The following is a 16,524-nucleotide window of genomic DNA, read 5'->3' as shown; positions in this document are numbered from 1 at the left end:
TATGAAATCAGACAGAAGAGTTTTCTTTTTAGGTGCTATCTGTGCCCATTAACTAGCTACAAATACACATGCAGACAAAATAGTATTAAAAACTAGAGTACCACAAAAAAAATAAATAAATAAGCTAAAACACACCAAAACACCATGCCCTACCCCTCCACCTGGCCCCACTACCTAGCTCTGCAGAAACTCCAATTTAAAGTCCTTTCATTTTTTCCCGAGTTCTGCCTTCCTATTTCTAAACAATATGTACATGCTGTTGATCAGTGGGTAAGAAAGAATATGCAGAAAATAAAGAAAAAAACAATACAATGAACACCCACACACTCCCCACCTGGTAAAGAAAGAAGAACGCCATCACCACTAGTTAACCCTCAGAGGTAACCCCAGCCTGAATCCTGGTTTTGGAATCTCCTTTTATTGTCTCAGTATGTGTGTTTATTGAGGGTGAATGTGCAAGTCAGGCTGCTCTGTTCAACCATTTACCCACGATGTGACCTTGGACAAAGTGACTTCACCTCTGCACATCGACTTCCTGCTGTCTGAAATAGAATGGCCAAGGATTCACACAGGTGAGAGGTGTGGCACTCTAAGAGCATCTCCGGAGATTCCAGGCAGGAGATAAACCACAGCTGCCATGTGTTGCTGCCACTGCGTGTTGTTAACCACTAAACACAGAATGTCACGCTGTGCTTTGTAACCTGCTTTTCCAGTACAACACCACGTGCATCGATCGCCCTTCTTCAGCTGCAATGCGCAGACCTATGCTCGTTTTGACTGCTCTATGGTACTGCAAAGTACACAAAGCCCCCAACTTCACCTAGTCATTCTTTTGTCTTTTATTATTATTATTATTATTATTATTATTATTATTCTACTTTTTTATGTTTTTAAAGGCAGGGTCTCATTATGTTGCCCAGGCTAGTCTTGAAATTTCTGGCTCAAGTGATCCTCCATCCTTGGCCCACCAAAGTGTTGGGACTACAAATGTGAGCCACTGCACCCATCCTACAGTTCCCTCTTATTTTTTGGTCCCTGGGCAATCCCTTTTTTCAAAGTTCCTTATACATTTGATGTCCCATTTCAAGTCATTTTGTAGAGGGTGGGTTTCTGAACATTTCAATGACGTTCTAGAAAAGACACAACTGGGCCAGGCGCGGTGGCTCATGCCTGTAATCCCAGCACTTTGGGAGGCCAAGGTGGGCGGATCACGAGGTCAGGAGATCAAGACCATCCTGGCTAACACAGTGAAACCCTGTCTGCACTAAAAATACAAAAAATTAGCCAGGCATGGTGGCAGGCACCTGTCATCCCAGCTACTCGGGAGGCTGAGGCAGGAGAATGGCGTGAGCCAGGGAGGCAGAGCTTGCAGTGAGCTGGAATCGCGCCATTGCACTCTAGCCTGGGAGACAAAGTGAGACTCCATCTCAAAAAAAAAAAAAAGAAAAGAAAAGAAAAGAAAAGTAAGGAAAGAAAGAAAAGGCACAACTGACATAGGGAGAGAATCAGGACAGCAGCTGCCTGGAGCAGGGTGAAGGGTAGACCGCATGAGGGAACTTTCTAGCAAGACAGAGATGCTCAGTACCTTGATGCGGACATGGTAATGCATGGTATCTACATTTTCCAAAATCCCTCAAATGATACACTTAAAATCTGTGCATCGATTACATCTCAAATGTCATTATTAAAAAATTGTTGGGCCAGGCGCAGTGGCTTATGCCTGTAATCCCAGCACATTGGGAGGCCGAGGCAGGTGGATCATTTGAGGTTAAGAGTTCAAGACCAACCTAGCAAACATGGCAAAACCCTTGTCTCTACTAAAAATAAAAAATAAAAAAATTAGCTGGGGGTGGTGGCGGGCACCTGTAATCCCAGCTACTCGGGATGCTGAGGCAGGAGAATTGCTTGCACTTGGAAGGTGGAGGTTGCAGTAAGCTGAGACTGCGCCACTGCATTCCAGCCTGAGCAACAGAGCAAGACTCCACTTCAAAAAGAAAAAAGAATTCTTAGTCACGTGCAGTGGCTCACACCTGTAATCCCAGCACTTTGGGAGGTCAAGGCAGGGGGACTGCTTGAGGCCAGGAGTTCAAGACCAGCCTGGGCAACACAGCAAGACCCCATCTCTACAAAAAATTTCTTAAAAAATAACCACGTGTGGTGGCACGTGCCTGTGGTTCCAGCAACTCAGGAGGCCAAGTCGGGAGGATCACTTGAACCCAAAAGGTTGAGGCTGCAGTGAGCCAAGATCACACCACTGCACTCCAGCCTGGGTGACACAATGAGACTCCGTCTCAAAACAAAACAAAACAAAAAATCTGTTGGCACCAGAGCTTCCTTAATTTCATGATAACAAAGACAACTTTATATGTGCAATCAGATATTACACTGGAAATTTTAACTCAGGGACCAAGACAAAGTAGATATGATACTCCAACATAGGAAGCCACGAGGAGAGACAAATCTTGAAAGAAATTAGCAAAAAGAAAAAAACCAACAAAAAATTACCAAAAACAAAACTAACCAGTTTTGCTGATTTGACCCTCTCCCTGCACACAGGGTAGCAGCCACAGCAGTATGGCAGCTACAGAGGAGGGTCTTGGGAAAGGACCTCGCTGGATAAGGACGTGCTGCGGGTCCCATCCCCCACCCATGGAGCACCGAGAGGAGAGGGCTGCTCCCCCTACAACCAAGACCAGCACCTCCACGGGACACACGGAGCACCTATAGGCACCAGGGCACCACGCTCCTGAGAGCCACCACCATCTTTCCCAATCCCAAACTCAGCAAAGCCACATGTGTAGCTTGAGATGGGCAGGGGTGGGTTCATTTACCCCATTGGGAATGGCGCCAAAGCTGTCCCAGAGCTGGTCACCAACCACAGGGGCATTCTGCCTCCCACCGAAAAGCCTAAACACTAAGGTGGGAGCGGCCAGAGGCCTCCCTGAATCATGCAAGTGACAGATGCGCAGGATTTCCTCGGCCAGGATCGGGCTGAGCCAAGGCAGAAGAAGGGGTGTGCAGGAGCGACAGGACTGCCCAGAGGTCCCAGTGTCCTCTGCAGGAAGAAGATGATGTCCGGTGTTTTAGGAAGCAGAGGAAGAGAATGAGGTGGCCCCAAGGAAAGCATGACCTTGGCAGGGCACATGCACGTGGACCCTCAGGGACAGGTGATGGGGCTGCCGATGAACCCACTAGGGGGGCTCACTCTAAAGCCCTGGCGGGGCCCACACAAGGTCATCTTAAGGCAACTCCAGTCAAGCGTGAGCTTCCGGCACCTTCCTGGTTCCTTCTACTCTAGAGGCAGAAGCTGCAGGCAGCAGTGTGGCCAGGAGGGGAAGACAAGGAATGCTGTCCCCACACGCTAAGTCTGGGAGCAGAGGGGACACACCAAGGGTCCCCACGGGAGAGGAGACTCCATGGTCAGCTGAGACTGCAGCGCCCTAAACAAAAGGCACAACTGCAGCTCCCTCAGAACAAAGACAAAAGCCACTGGTCTGCGGAAGGTCTCAACCAGGAGCAGAAAACAGGCTTCTGAATAAACATACAAAGGATCCTGGCTAGTGCAGCACGGTGCTCTGTGGGTGTGCACAAGAATGCTGGATTTTCTAACAGAACTGCTGCAGGCAGCACAGCCTTCCCTTACAGGCCAGGAACAGGAGACGCAGAGAGGGGCAGAGGTGCTGAGTGCCAGTGCAGCACACACTCCACCACCTGGACAGGCGCTGACCGTGCCACTAGGGACCCACCTGCAACGTCCAAGCAGAAAGAGATTCTCTGTCCCCTGGCCTCACAGCTGTACTCCCCAGCGTCTGCCTGGCCCGCCTGCTGCACCACCAGCCTCCGCATACAGCCCACAGCCTCCACGTGCACTTTCGAGCTGGAGCTCAGCTTCTTCCCATCCTTGTACCACGTCACCTCCGTCTGGTCCTGGGCCACCTCGCAGCTCAGCGTGGCGCTGGCCCCCACCTCGGCCTGAATCTCCCTGCGAGCCAGCTGCTCCTTGGCAAACACCGCCTTGGGCTCTGGGATGGATAAGGGGGAAGGTGGGGTCAGAGGCCCTTCCAAGTGAGGTTTGCAGGGCCTGGTTCTTGGTTATCAGATTCTGTACCCCAGGCATGCACAGTCCCGCCACAGGCTCCTCCGTGGTCCGTGTGCTCAGGCGTAGCTCTTCCCATGCACAGGCAGCTGTGATGCCCAACCCCTGCCCCGTGAAGGCCCTAGCATGTGCCAGGAGGGCGGGGCATGTGCCTACGAGAAGCTGTCAATAGGGCCTTGTGGCCTGGGTGTCCTTCGCAGACCCAGCATGCTGTCTCTCTCTCCCCTAAACTCCCGCCCGTCCTGGAGGTCCACCGCCTATGGACACAGGCCATGATGTGGACCAAGACGGAGAGAAGGTTCAGCTTCACAGATGCTCCCGATGACTCAAACAACAGAGAGCAGGCACAGGCTGTGTTCTGCATTGTGGACGAATTGGCCATTGGACTGTGAAAGTTAGAGGGCTGGGCTGGCATGATTTTTAAACTTTTATATGTTAAATGCCCACATACCTCCCCCTGGAAGCCAGCAGGATAGTTTTCCAGAGCCTGGCCTTTGGGCCCTCCCTGTCGTGGCTTATGTGAGCGGGACCCGGCCCACAGAGGTCCCACAGCCATGCTCCCTGAGAAGCCCTCTGTGTTCCTCCTTCAGCCTCCCAGTCAACATCTCTGGGCCCAGGAGGCTTCCAGAAAGAGCCAGGGCTCAGAGCCACCTACATTCAAATCTTAACCTGTCAAAGACACTCCCATCTGTGGCTCCGCTCAGCCTCAGTCCCCTCATCTTAAAAACAAGGAGAAGGGCTTTAGAAACATTTTTGGCCCAAGCACTTTGGGAGGCTGAGCCAGGAGGATTGCTTGAGACAAGCCTGGGCAACATAGCAAGACCTCATCTCTACAAAAAATACACAAATTAGCTGGGCTTGATAGCACGCGCCTGTGGTCCCAGCTACTTGGGAGGCTGAGGTGGGAGGACTGCTTGAGTCTGTGAAGTTGAGGCTTCAGTGAGCCGAGATGGCACCACTGCACCCAAGCCTGGGCGGACCCTGTCTCAAAAATAAAATAATAAAATAAATAAAATACAAAATAAGATAAAAACACATTTTAAATGAAGTGCCCAGCCCTAAGCCTGGCCCACAAACACATAATACACAAAAGCGTCCGTAGAGCTGTGAGTGAGCCCCAGCGGCAACGATGAAACACAACAGAAGACAGAGGCCCAGGTGCAGATGGAAAAAATTCTCCTAAAGCCTAAAAAAACCAAGTCCATGTCCACTTTCCACAATTTCCTTCATGTTATCTTTTCTTATTTTCTACATTTAGATTCTTTACCCATGTAAACGTCAGTTTTTCATGTCATTTCTTTTCCCAAACAGAGAAGCAAATGTCCTCTGGGACAAGGCAGCAAACATAAGAAGCTATGTTTGCTCATCCTGGTCTGCCAGCAGAATTCACCAATCCTGGCCCAGTGAGTGAGCACAGCCCTGGAGGACAGAGCGCAGGTTCCCATGTCTCTTGCCTGAAGTACAGCAATTTTAGGAAAGGTAAGTTCAATGGTGCGGGCCCCTTCTTCTCCCTGCATGTGAGATAACATCTGGCAGTATTCATGACTGTGCCTCTGTCATCTGTAACCAGGTGCACCCAAGCTGTGAGGAGCTCTGGCTCTAAAGGTACCTTCTGAGCAGCTTCAGAGCCTTCCACACCTATGTATGACCTGCAAAACTCTGCTTTGGAGCAGCTTAATAGAAAGTTTGAAAGACTCTCTTGGGCCACAATTCTCGAGCCTTCTGAATAAAACTAATTCTTTTAAAACCTTGATTTTTTTTTCAGTTGACACCCTGAACCATTTGCTAGAGAAAAGAAGGGTCAGGAAAATCAATCCTGCTGTGCTGGAGGCAGCCAGACCTGCTCCCCACCCAGCATGGGCCGGGATGCATGCACACACAGCGTGCTCACCAGAGACGCGGAGCCGGAAGTCCACAGAGTCCTCGCCCACACGGCAGGAGTAGATGCCCTCATCCTGCCTGGTGACTGTGGCTGCCACCAGCCGGTGCCGCGTCCCCACATCCTCCTGCAAGAAGCGCTCACCGGAGCGGCCCAGCTCCATGCCATCCTTGTACCAGTGCACGTGGACATGGGCTTCGGAGGTCTCACACTCAAACTGCACCGGGCCCCCAGCCACGGCATCCACACAGCTGCCTGCCATGTCCTTGTGCAGAAAGCATGGGAGGCCTGCAGGACACAGGGCGGGTCAGGGATTGCAGAGGCCCTGAGCACAAACTCAGCCACAGTGCTCACAAGCTGGAGCTGCTCCGGCTTCTGGGACCACACAGGACACCCAGGCTCACCAGGCCAGAGGGACCCTGCTGGGCAAGCAACCAGCTCGGCCTGCTGACTCTAACCTTGGGACTTGTGCCCACCAGAGCAACCACCCAGTTACAGAGTCCCTCCTCCTACCACACTGGGCTTGCCCCCACTGCCCTGTCCCTCACCCTCCCCACAAAGTCAGAGAACCCCGCAGAGGCTGCCAGCTGCCCCCACCTTGCACGGACAGCTGGTAGGCGATGCGGCCCCCGCAGCTGACGCACTCATAGAGGCCTGCATCTTCCCGGGCCACATCTCGCACAAGGAGCACCCGCCTCCCGGCTGATGCCTGCACCTCATACTTGGGGCCTGGAGGCAGCATGCGACCATCCTTTAGCCACGTCACAGCCGCAGCCTGATCTGACAGCTCAGCCAGCAACTGCGCCTCCTCGTGCAGCCGAGCCAGCACCTCCCGGGCAGCTGCGGCTGGCGGCTTGTGGACAGTCAGCCCTGGTGCCGCTGGGGGCCGGGTATGCATGGCCAGAGGGGAATGGATGGAGAGGCACAGAAAGGTGGACAGAGGAGAATGGACGGAAGGGGAGACAAGGAGAGACAGACACAGGGCAGAGAAAGAGATAAAGGGAGGGACCCAGGAGAACAGCACGGGAGGACAGCGAAGGAGAGGCAGGCAGGGGAGAAAATGGCAGAACAGAGGTCACAAATATACCAGAGAAGCAGTGGAGACGGAGGTGGAACAGCCAGGCATGGGACGGCAGAGACAGAGAGAAGCAGGAGAGAAGCAGGAAAGAAACGGAAGGGAAAAGATGAACAAGAGAGAGGAGCGAGGAGTGGGAAAGGAGGGAAGGAGGGAGACAGACATGAGGCTCTGCCCAACAGGACCCCTGCAGCCCCAGGCCCTCACCCAGATGCCAGGGACCAGTGCCACCAGCCAGCCTGAGTGAGTCCTCGCACGCCCACCACCCTGCCTGCTTCATCCCAGTGACCTGCAGGCTGAAAGGGTGTCCTGGGGCCCTCAGACCTGTAGCAGCCCTACCTGGAGCCCTGACGGAGCCCACCCTGGAGAAATAAGGCTCAGGGTCCCAGGCTGGGACCCTGCACCTACCCCGGACCTCCATCCGGATGCTGCTCTCAATGCCATTGGCCACGAACTTCAGCTGCGCCCCGTGCAGGCTGGCAGGCACCTCCCGGATGGTAAGCATGTGCCAGGTGCCATCCGAGCGGATCTCAAACACACTGCTGGTCTTCAGGGCCTGCCCATCCAGGAACCACTCACCCGCTGAGGCCACCGTAAGGTCCACAGAGAAAGTGACCTCGCCACCCTCCACTGCCTGCACTGCCTTCAGCGGTGTCCTCACGGCCAGCTGGGGAGCTGTGGGGCGGGCAGTGTCAGAAAGGGGCCAAGGAGGAGTAGGGAGTACTGAGGGGGTCTCTGCCTTCCCCTCCTCTTCCTACAGAGCCTGGACCCAAATGTCCCTTCTCCAGGAAGCCTGGCCAGCACACAGAGCGCCCATAGCACAAGTCAGGCTCATGAAGGAACAAGGACAAGGTACAGCTACCCCAAGACCCCTCCGGCATCCCATAAGCCTCACCAGACTGGGGCAGCCCTGGAGCCCTGTCCCTTGGGTCTGCTGGAGACAGGCAGGCTCCGGGGGGCCCTGTTGTGGGGTCACCTCTCCTTCCCACCATGAAAACTGCATCAGGGCAAGGCCTTGGCAGCCCCCCTCCCCACAGAAAGTCTTCATGAGACCACTCTGACCTTCCCTGAGGCTGGACCTGGGGCATTCCAGGGCAGGTGAGCAGTCCCATAGGTTGTAACAGGAAGGCCCCACTTACCCAGGTGGACATTCCCCGGGAACTCCAGGTAGGGACTCTGACCAAAGCTGTTGAGAGCTGACACTCGGAACTGGAAGTCCCCCTCCTCAGCCACATCAGCCACGGTCAGCTCAGGTGTAGCCACCCATTCAGCATCGTGGCACCTGGTCCACGTGTAGGTGCCAAGTTTCTTCTTCTCTACCAGGTAGCCGTCAATGGTGACAGGGCGCTCCCCATGGGGTGGTGGGGACCAGCTGAGGATCACGGAACTCTCTGTCTTGGCCTTCACCACAGGATCCACAGGGGGCTGCAGGGGAGGCTTCCTGGGGGCTGTGTGGAGGGTGGGCAGAGGTCACCTACTGGGAGCCTCTTCCTGAGCCCTGGGTCTGGAATCACCTGGAGGGGTATCACAGGATCCCCAGCTCTCTTGGGGCTGCTCTGGAAACCTGGACCACTGGCCACAACCTCCATCCCCAGACCTGCAGCCACTTCTCTGGCTGCAGCCGAAAGACTGCAGGGGCTCCGGGAGCCTAACCTTGGAGGGCCAGGACTATGGTCTTGCCCTGGCGGCCCTCTGTGCAGCAGCAGGCTGAAGCCCAGAGAGTTGAGCTAATGGAGGGCAGGGGAGGGACCAGGGAGACAGCAGGGAAGCGACGCCATCCTGGGAGCACCCTCAGGCCCTCACCCGACACGCAGAACTGGGTGGACGTCCGGCAGTCGCCAGCCATAAAGACCACCTGGCCCACATCCTCCAGGCAGCACTGGGAGATAGTCAGTGTGTGGCGCGTGCCCTCTGCGGAGATGGCTACGCGGCCCCCGGTCACCACCTCCTCCTGGTTCCGCACCCAGCGGACGGGGCCCACCGGGACCGCCAGCTCCACGCAAAACATGGCCGTGTCGCCCACGCGCACCGCCGTCTTCCGAGGGAGCTTTCGGAGGAGGTTTCCTGGGGTGGAGGGAGCCGGGCCGGTCAGACCAGCCCCTGCACCCTCCGCTCCAGACTCGCTCCTCCGCTCGCCCCCATCTCTCGGCTGCCTCCAATTCACTCCTCCGCTCAACCCCTTTCCTGTCCCGCCGGCTCAAGTTCCAGCTCGGTCCCGCAAGACCCCTGCCCACTACATCTCCCATTCCCCCTAATCCCCACCCTGTGCCCCGCCCCAGCTTGCTCCTCCGCCCCCACCTTACCTGCCCTTCCCGCCCCAGTCCCGCCCCTGCCTGCCCCGGTCCCAACTCGTACCTCGCAAGCCCAGCCCGTCCGCACCCTGCCCGTCCCCGTGCCCACCCAGCCCGTCCGGCCTGGCTCCTCCCGCCTCCCTCCTCGGTGCTTCCTTGCCCCCGCTACCTCCCCGAAGCTGCCCCCGTGCCCCGCCCCGCCTGCCTTGGACTGCGAGCTCCGCCACCGTGCGGCTGCCCTCCTGCGTTTCGCAGATGTACACCGCGTCGTCGTCGGCCGAGACATTGCGCACGGTTAGGCGGCGCTCGGTGCCCTCCTCTTCGATACCGTACTTGGCGCTCGCCCACAACCGCGTCTCCTCCTTGAACCACGCGGCCTCAGTGGACGGCTGGGGCACCACGCACAGGAACGTGGCCGACTCCTTCTCCCGCACCTCCAGATCTTGCAGCCGCTTTTTGAAGGGAACCGCGGGTTCTGCCAGGAGAGGAGACTGGTGAGAGGGGCGGGGCCGGAGAGTGCAGGACGAAGGCGGGGTGGGAGGGGGAAATTTGGGGGATTGTGGGCGGGAAAGGAGACTGAAGGATGCAGAGGTGAGGGTGTGGGAAGAAGTAGGGAACAGGAGCAGAGGGGCTGGGTGGCTGGAAAGGGGAGGGTGCAGGGTAGAGGAGTGGGGTGGGGAGAGGAGCTAGAGGGGCTACGGGTTGGGAAGGGCGCAGGGGAGAGTCGGGAAGTTGCGGGGCGGGGAGTAGAAGAGCAGAAGGCGGAGTGGTGGAGGTTGGGGAGGGAGCAGCGCGAGGGAGAGGGCAGGGCTGAGGAGGTGGGATCCCCTGCGGCCCCGCCCCCCTCACGCCTCTCCCCCCTCCCCGTCTGTGGGCCAACGGTGGGGTGGGGTGGGGTGGCACGCGGAGGGGGCGGGGCGGGCAGGGGACTGGGTTGGGAAAGCGGGTTGCGGGTCATTAAGGCAGCTCATGGGGGGTCGCCCGCATTTTGCGCACCAGGAACGGACACCTGCAACCCTGGATTCCACGACTGGACAGACGCGGATGGGAAACTACACCCGCAAGGGCGAAAGGACTCAGGTGCAAGGGTTGGGGAGGAACCTGGGCCCGCGCGCCCCGCACCCAGAAGCTCACCGCGCACTACGACCAGCACGGAGCTGTAGGTCTGGCCCACGAGGTTGGACGCCGTGCAGGTGTAGAGGCCGCGGTCCGACTGCTTGCAGAAGAGGATCTTGAGCACGAAGTTCTCCTGCGCGTCCTCGTACACCACGTGGCGCCGGCCCTCGGTCACCAGCTGGCCGTCCTTCTTCCACACCGTCTCGGGCTTGGGCTCGCCGGTCACGTAGCAGCTGAGGCGCGCGTGCTTGCCTTCGGTCACAGTGCAGGTGCGCGTGCCGGTGCTGGGCGGTGAGGCCGGGGCGCCCTCGGCGCGCATGGCCTCGCGCCGCCGCTGCAGGTGCGCCAAGAGCGCGGCAGTGGAGGTCCCGGGAGGGCTGGCAGTGTCCGCGGCGTCTGAGTCCACCACGAGCGCAGCGGCGGCGCTGGCGGCGCCCAGCGGGTTCTCGGCGCGGACCTCATAAGTGCCGCCGTCGCGCGGCCGCGCCGCCCGAATGCGCAGCGCACTCGCCTCACCGAGCTCCTCCACGCGCACGCGGGGGCCATCGGGCTCACCCAGGCGCCGCCCGTCCTTGGACCAGCTCACTGCCGGCTTCGGGGAGCCACCCACGCGGCAGCGGAAGGTGGCCTCTGAGCCCTCGCGCACATGGATGGACGTGGGCCGCAGCAGGAAGTGCGGCGCCTGCTCGGCGCAGGCGGCCTCCGCGTCCACCTGCAGGCCCACAGCGGCGAAGGCCTCGCCTATGGCATTGCGCGCGCGGCACACGTATTGCCCACTGTCGCCCAGCGCCAGGTCCAGGATAGTGAGGCGGTAGAGGTCGCCGTCCTGGGCCAGACGGAAGCGCGCGCCCGCCGCCACCGGCTGCTGGTCCTTCTCCCAGCTCACCTGTGGCGTGGGATTCCCCACGATCTGGCAGCTGAGGGTGGCGTCCTTGCCCACCGACACCACGAAGGCCTTGGGCCGGGTGAGGAAGCGGGGCGCCCCGCTGAACTGTGACTGATCCATGAGGGTGGCAGCGGGGACCTGCGAGGAGGTGGGGATGCTCTTAGTGGGGATTGGAATGACGCCCGGGTGCACCCCACCGTGCTGCCTGGGGAACCCAGTTCAACACCTCCATACATCCTATTTCCACCCCCCACCCCCGCCTCGCGCCCTGAGGAAGCATCACCGGTTCACATCTGGCCCAGGAGTGCCGACTTGCCCCTTTCTGGGCATTTGGGGTTTGGTACCCTCACCTGCAAACGGCTCTTCTAGCGTCTGAGAACATCTCCTTCCCTCTCCGTACCTACAGAGACCCACTGCCCCAGCTACAGTTACTGGAGCACATGTCCCAAACCTACACCGCCCAGCAACCAGGCAGGGCCCCCTCCCTCGAAGTGCCCGCTATTTTCAGTTCCTCACAGCCTACAAGCTTTGCAGCACCTTCCTGAGGCACGCAGACCTGCCTGGTGGGGGGGGGTGTCCTTTCTCCTGCCCCACACACTGCTGCCTCTGGGGCCTAAAACTTCAGCTGGCCTGTGTGTCTCCCACACCAAGAAGGGGAGGCTCGCTGGGCCCCGGCAGCCCTGGGTGCAGGAGGCCCACCATGGGCACTGGTCTCATGCCCATCTCCTCTGCCTATCACACAACAAAGTCACCGGTTCTCCACCCTGGCAGGCTCCCCTCTGAGCCTCTTCTAGGTGAGCTGCATCCTCTGCCCTGGGCAACACCCTTACTCCCTCCTCTTCTTCACCCCCTTCCCATCCCACCCGCCCCCCCCCCCCACCCCCGACCCCTAGGGCAGCTCTCCTTCAGCAGCCCCTCCAGGTTGCACTGAGCGGCCAGTCCCGCCTGCAGCTGCCCTTGCTGCAGAGGGGCCTCACCTCTTCTGCAGGGTCACACACCTCCCTCCTCCCCAGGGGCATGCTCATCCATGAGCCGGAAGGACTGGAAACCACTTAGCTGCTTGTTCCCAGGCCCCTCCACTGAGTCCCAGGGTCGGATTGGGATGCAAGGGCAGCACAGTCAGATATCTGGCTGGGGAGCATAGCTGGGGGACCCGAGTCTGGAGCTGGCAAGGCCAGTAATATCCCCCTGGAAGAGCTGGAGACCTCCAGGCTGAGACCAGCTGGGCTGGGTCAGCTGGGCCCAACTTGGTCACCCCACAGTTCTCAGCCACACTGGCCAGCTGGACATGCTGCAGGGTTGAGGGTGGACACCTGGGTCCTCCGGGGCACCTCAGTACCAAAGGCCCCGGGTGACGCTGTCCTTTCACCACCCCAGGCCAAGCCCAGAGGCCAGCCACCCCAGTACAGATCCCCCCATATAGATGGTGTGGGGTGACACTGCCCTGCCTGCCTGTGCAGCTCTTCTGTAGGAACAGCAGGTGTGAGTGGGCCCCGCTGACACTGGGCTGGCCCGGGGTGCCTTAACTCCCTCCAGCTCTGGCAGACACAACCACCTCATGGTGGAGAGGCCCCTGCCAGGGCACCTTGCCTGCACTCTCCCTCAGGCCAGAGCCACCAGCTTCTGGGCCTGGGCTGCCCACTGTGGGCTGAGCCAGGGTGACACTCCTGGGCCCTCCTCCTGGTCCTGCGATTCAGGTAGTTAATCCCCCTTAATCCCCTTGGTCAGGCTGAGGCTGGAGCAGGGCTGGACTGCGGGCAGTGGGTACCAGTCTGCTGACTCACTGTGCAGTCAGCACCTCTGCTGCAGCCTAGCCTCCCCACCCACAGCAGGGCTCTGGGGCTGGGGAGGACCTGGGCAGGGGCCTGCCCACAGCAGGGACTGGGGTCCGAGTTTCACCCTTTCCGGGAATTTGCTTCTATGGGCTCCTCCCAGGACTCAAAGGGCTACTTTGACATCAACTCTCCAGGGCCCACGAGCTCTGGGCTGTCCCCAGCACTCTCCAAAGTCATACAGTCAGGCCAGGTTGTGGTGGCAAGCACATGTAATCCCAGCACTGTGGGAAGCAGAGGTGGGAGGATCCCTTGAGCCCAGGAGTTCCAGGCCAGCCTGGGCAAAATGTGAGACCCTATCTCTACAAAAACAATTTTAAAAAAAGTTAACTCAATGTGGTGGCAGGTGCCTGCTGTCTCAGTTACTCAAGAGGCTGAGGCAGGAGGATGGCTTGAGCCCAGGAGGTCAAAGCTGCAGTGAGCTATGATTATGCCACTGCACTCCAGCCTAGGCAAAAGAGCAAGGCCCAGTCTCTTAAAAAAAAAAAAAAAAAAAATCATATAGCAGGTCTGTGGGTTCCCCAAAAACAGAACGGGGTGTTCTCTCCCCCAACCTCTGCCACACCCAGAGCCCCAGCTGGCGCTGCCAGGGTCACAGTGGAACAACAGATGAGGCAGCATGTGTGGGTAACTTCTCTGGGCCTAGAGGACTGGGACAGGTCAGGGAGCTCCCGTTACTGCCCATGCTAAAGGGACAGAGGGGCACAGGCTGACCTTGGCCTGGGAAGAGCGGGTAGACACTGAGGTCCTCATCAGCTGCCAGGGATGGCACCATGGCCCTGGGGCCTGCATTCTGTCACCTGGTGCAGACCCAGGAGGCCGACTGCAGGGTCTGGGGGGCTCATGGCAGCCCCGTCAGGAGGCGTCCCCGCCAGTCAGCAGGCCTGGGGCCAGAGAAGGGCTCACCAAGCAAGGACACTTGAGGATTCAGGAGCCATCTTCCTCCCTGACAACCCGTATCACAGATGAGGAAACAGGCCGAGCAGGAAGGGGGCCATCACGGTCACCCCTGGGGCTCCCAGGAAATCCATCAGGCACTGAGACATCTGCAGAGGCTGTCTTCTTTCTCTGCCACGTTTTGGGTCTGGGCACCCCACGAGCTTCCCCAGGGGGGCAGACCTCAGCCTCCCAGGAAAGCCTTTTACCCACCATGGACCACACTTGGGCTCCTCAACCCTTCAGAGGCGTCACTCCAACCCCGTGGGACCCCCCCAACCATGTCCCGGGTGACAGGCCCTGTCCACAGCCGCCCACCCCTCAGCAGCCCCTCCACCCTGACTGTTGCAGAACTTTGCCACTCTGGTCCTCCAGGGGCCCCGGGACCATCATCAGGAAGAGTCCAGAGTGGGAGGCAGCTCCCAGGGCGCCACCTCACCGGCCCTCCCCACCCCCACACAAACAGGCAACCTGGGCAGCCTGTGCTCCTGCGCCCTTCCAGCATGAAGTTCCAAGGGCAGTGTCCCAGGGCTGTGCCTCACCTTAGACCCCACTGGAGGCTTCAAGCGCTCCGGGGAAATTCTTTCCTGGAGTCAGGTGTCAGCGCCCCTCTGGCTGTCCCCTCTGCTGAGCCAACAGGCCCAAAATAGCCCCAGCTGTCAGCGGGCATCTATCTCAGCAGTGCTGGGGGCAGGGCCAGCCGGACCCCCAGGCCGCTCTCTGAGCGAGGGTCAACTCTGGGGTAGAGGGAACGGTGGGTGTAGGGCACTGCCCCAGCTACCCCACAGCCCCAGGCCAGCTTAGTGGCTCCATCCCTATGTGAAGGGCCTGGGGCTGAGAGGGAGCAGCTCTGGGGCTGAGAGGGAGCAGAGGCTGGAACCCCAGCCCGGCCACAGGGAGCCGCACTGTGGCCAGACCCCAAAGGCTTCCCCACTCCCCAGACGTGATCTTTAGTGGAGCCACCCTCCAGGGCACAGAACTGCCCCCACCCTGCCCGGCTCTGTCTCCTCACCTTTCCCTGTGGGGGCTCTGGGCAGCACACAGGCCGGGGGTGCTGGCTGGGAGGCAGGGGCTGCCGGGTCTCACCTCCCTCCGAGGGCCCAGGACCAGCAGGCTACCTACCAGCAGCCCACACTCCAGCCGCTCCTCAAACTGGACGGGGACAAAAGGACAGGCAGACACTGTCAGTTGGAGAAGGCTGGGCCCGCCCCCACCCCACCCCCTGTGCGGGCCAGGCTGGCCCAGCCCAGCTCCAAAATAACCCGGGTGTCACCATCCCGGATTCAGTTTCACCCTCGGCCCTGTGGGAGGCAAAGGGCAGATGCTCGGGGCCACAGCCAGGGAGGGGGGACAAACGCCTGTGTCCTCAGCAATGATGGAGGCCAGGGGTCACAGCCAGGGATGCGGGACCCCGTGTCCTCAGCAGTGATGCCAGCCGGGGGGCAACAGCCAGGGACGGGGAACACACCCGTGTCCTCAGCAGTGATAGAGGCCGGGGGCCACGGCCAGGGACGGGGAACACCTGTGTCCTCAGCAGTGATGTGGGACAGAAGCCACAGCCAGGGACGGGGGGACCCTGTGTCCTCAGCAGGGATGGAGGCCAGGGTTGCCTGTGTCATCAGCAGTGATGCAGGCCGGGGGCCACAGCCAGGGACAGGGGTACCCTTGTCCTTAGCAGTGATGCAGGCTGGGGACCACAGCCAGGGATGGGGGGACCCTGTGTCCTCAGCAGTGATGCTGGCCAGGGGCTGTAGCTGGCCTGCTCCCCTCACCTCAAACCAGCATCCTGGAGTGTGGGCCAGGAAGGAGCCTGGGGGACCCAGGAAGGCTCTGAGGGAGACAAGGGACCATCCCAAGGGGAGTCCAGGATGGATCTTGAGGCAGCCCCAGTACTGCCCCCAGAGGGGATGCAGAACCACCCCCTAGAAGGACCCAGCACCCACCTGAGGGCCGGCAGTTGAGGGATGGGGGCAGGAGCCTGGTGCACCCTGCTTGGCCAGGCCCAGGCCTGTGGCAAGCCGCTGCCCACCAGGGGCCCTCCTGGAGGCCTCAGCTGGGTCTCAGAGTCATCCTTACGTGGGAGCAGCGGGGTGTCCTGTGAGAACTCAGCCTGCCCCGGGGGAGGGACCAGCCCTGGGGAGAGATGCTGATGGCACCCTGCTTCATACCCAAGAGGGGCTGACCCCGTCCCCACGGCCCTGGCCAGGAAGAAGTGTGGACCGGGCACTAGGCAGGCCCCACCAGGGGAGGAGCAGCCAGAGAGGGTCGCCCAGTGGGAGCCCTGTGCCACGGTGGGCCCAGGTCCAGAGGAGGAGCCGAGGCTCTACCCACAGGGGCCTCCATGGAGGGAGGAGGGAGCCTGCACCCTGCACCTGGGGGCACCTATCCTGAGGTGTGCTGCCAACAGGGTCCC

The 16,524-nt window shown here is 59.5% G+C and overlaps 1 protein-coding gene across 28 annotated transcripts in view; it reads right to left on the bottom strand.

Moving 5' to 3' along the window:
- The window catches only part of LOC105499675 (obscurin, cytoskeletal calmodulin and titin-interacting RhoGEF), a 166,334-nt gene extending 151,036 nt beyond the window's left edge, over positions 1-15,298 (bottom strand). For 19 of the 28 annotated variants that reach the window (XM_071081730.1, XM_071081752.1, XM_071081747.1 and 16 more), the window contains exons 1-9: positions 15,124-15,297; positions 10,476-11,481; positions 9,547-9,816; positions 8,854-9,114; positions 8,190-8,498; positions 7,459-7,725; positions 6,573-6,854; positions 5,988-6,263; positions 3,747-4,022 (exon numbers count right to left, since the gene is read on the bottom strand). In XM_071081730.1, coding sequence (XP_070937831.1) covers positions 3,747-4,022; positions 5,988-6,263; positions 6,573-6,854; positions 7,459-7,725; positions 8,190-8,498; positions 8,854-9,114; positions 9,547-9,816; positions 10,476-11,463 — 2,929 coding nt within the window. In that variant the 5' untranslated portion in view covers positions 11,464-11,481; positions 15,124-15,297. Of the gene's footprint in view, positions 1-3,746; positions 4,023-5,987; positions 6,264-6,572; positions 6,855-7,458; positions 7,726-8,189; positions 8,499-8,853; positions 9,115-9,546; positions 9,817-10,475; positions 11,482-14,653; positions 14,849-15,123 lie in introns of all 28 variants that reach the window. The other 9 variants (XM_071081777.1, XM_071081828.1, XM_071081836.1 and 6 more) reach the window with 4 other exon arrangements.
- Positions 15,299-16,524: the final 1,226 nt, after the last annotated feature.

This window comes from Macaca nemestrina, chromosome 1 (assembly GCF_043159975.1).
Source record: "Macaca nemestrina isolate mMacNem1 chromosome 1, mMacNem.hap1, whole genome shotgun sequence".
In the NCBI taxonomy this organism is placed as follows: Eukaryota; Metazoa; Chordata; class Mammalia; order Primates; family Cercopithecidae; genus Macaca; species Macaca nemestrina.
This window is presented reverse-complemented; position numbering and strand designations above follow the sequence as displayed.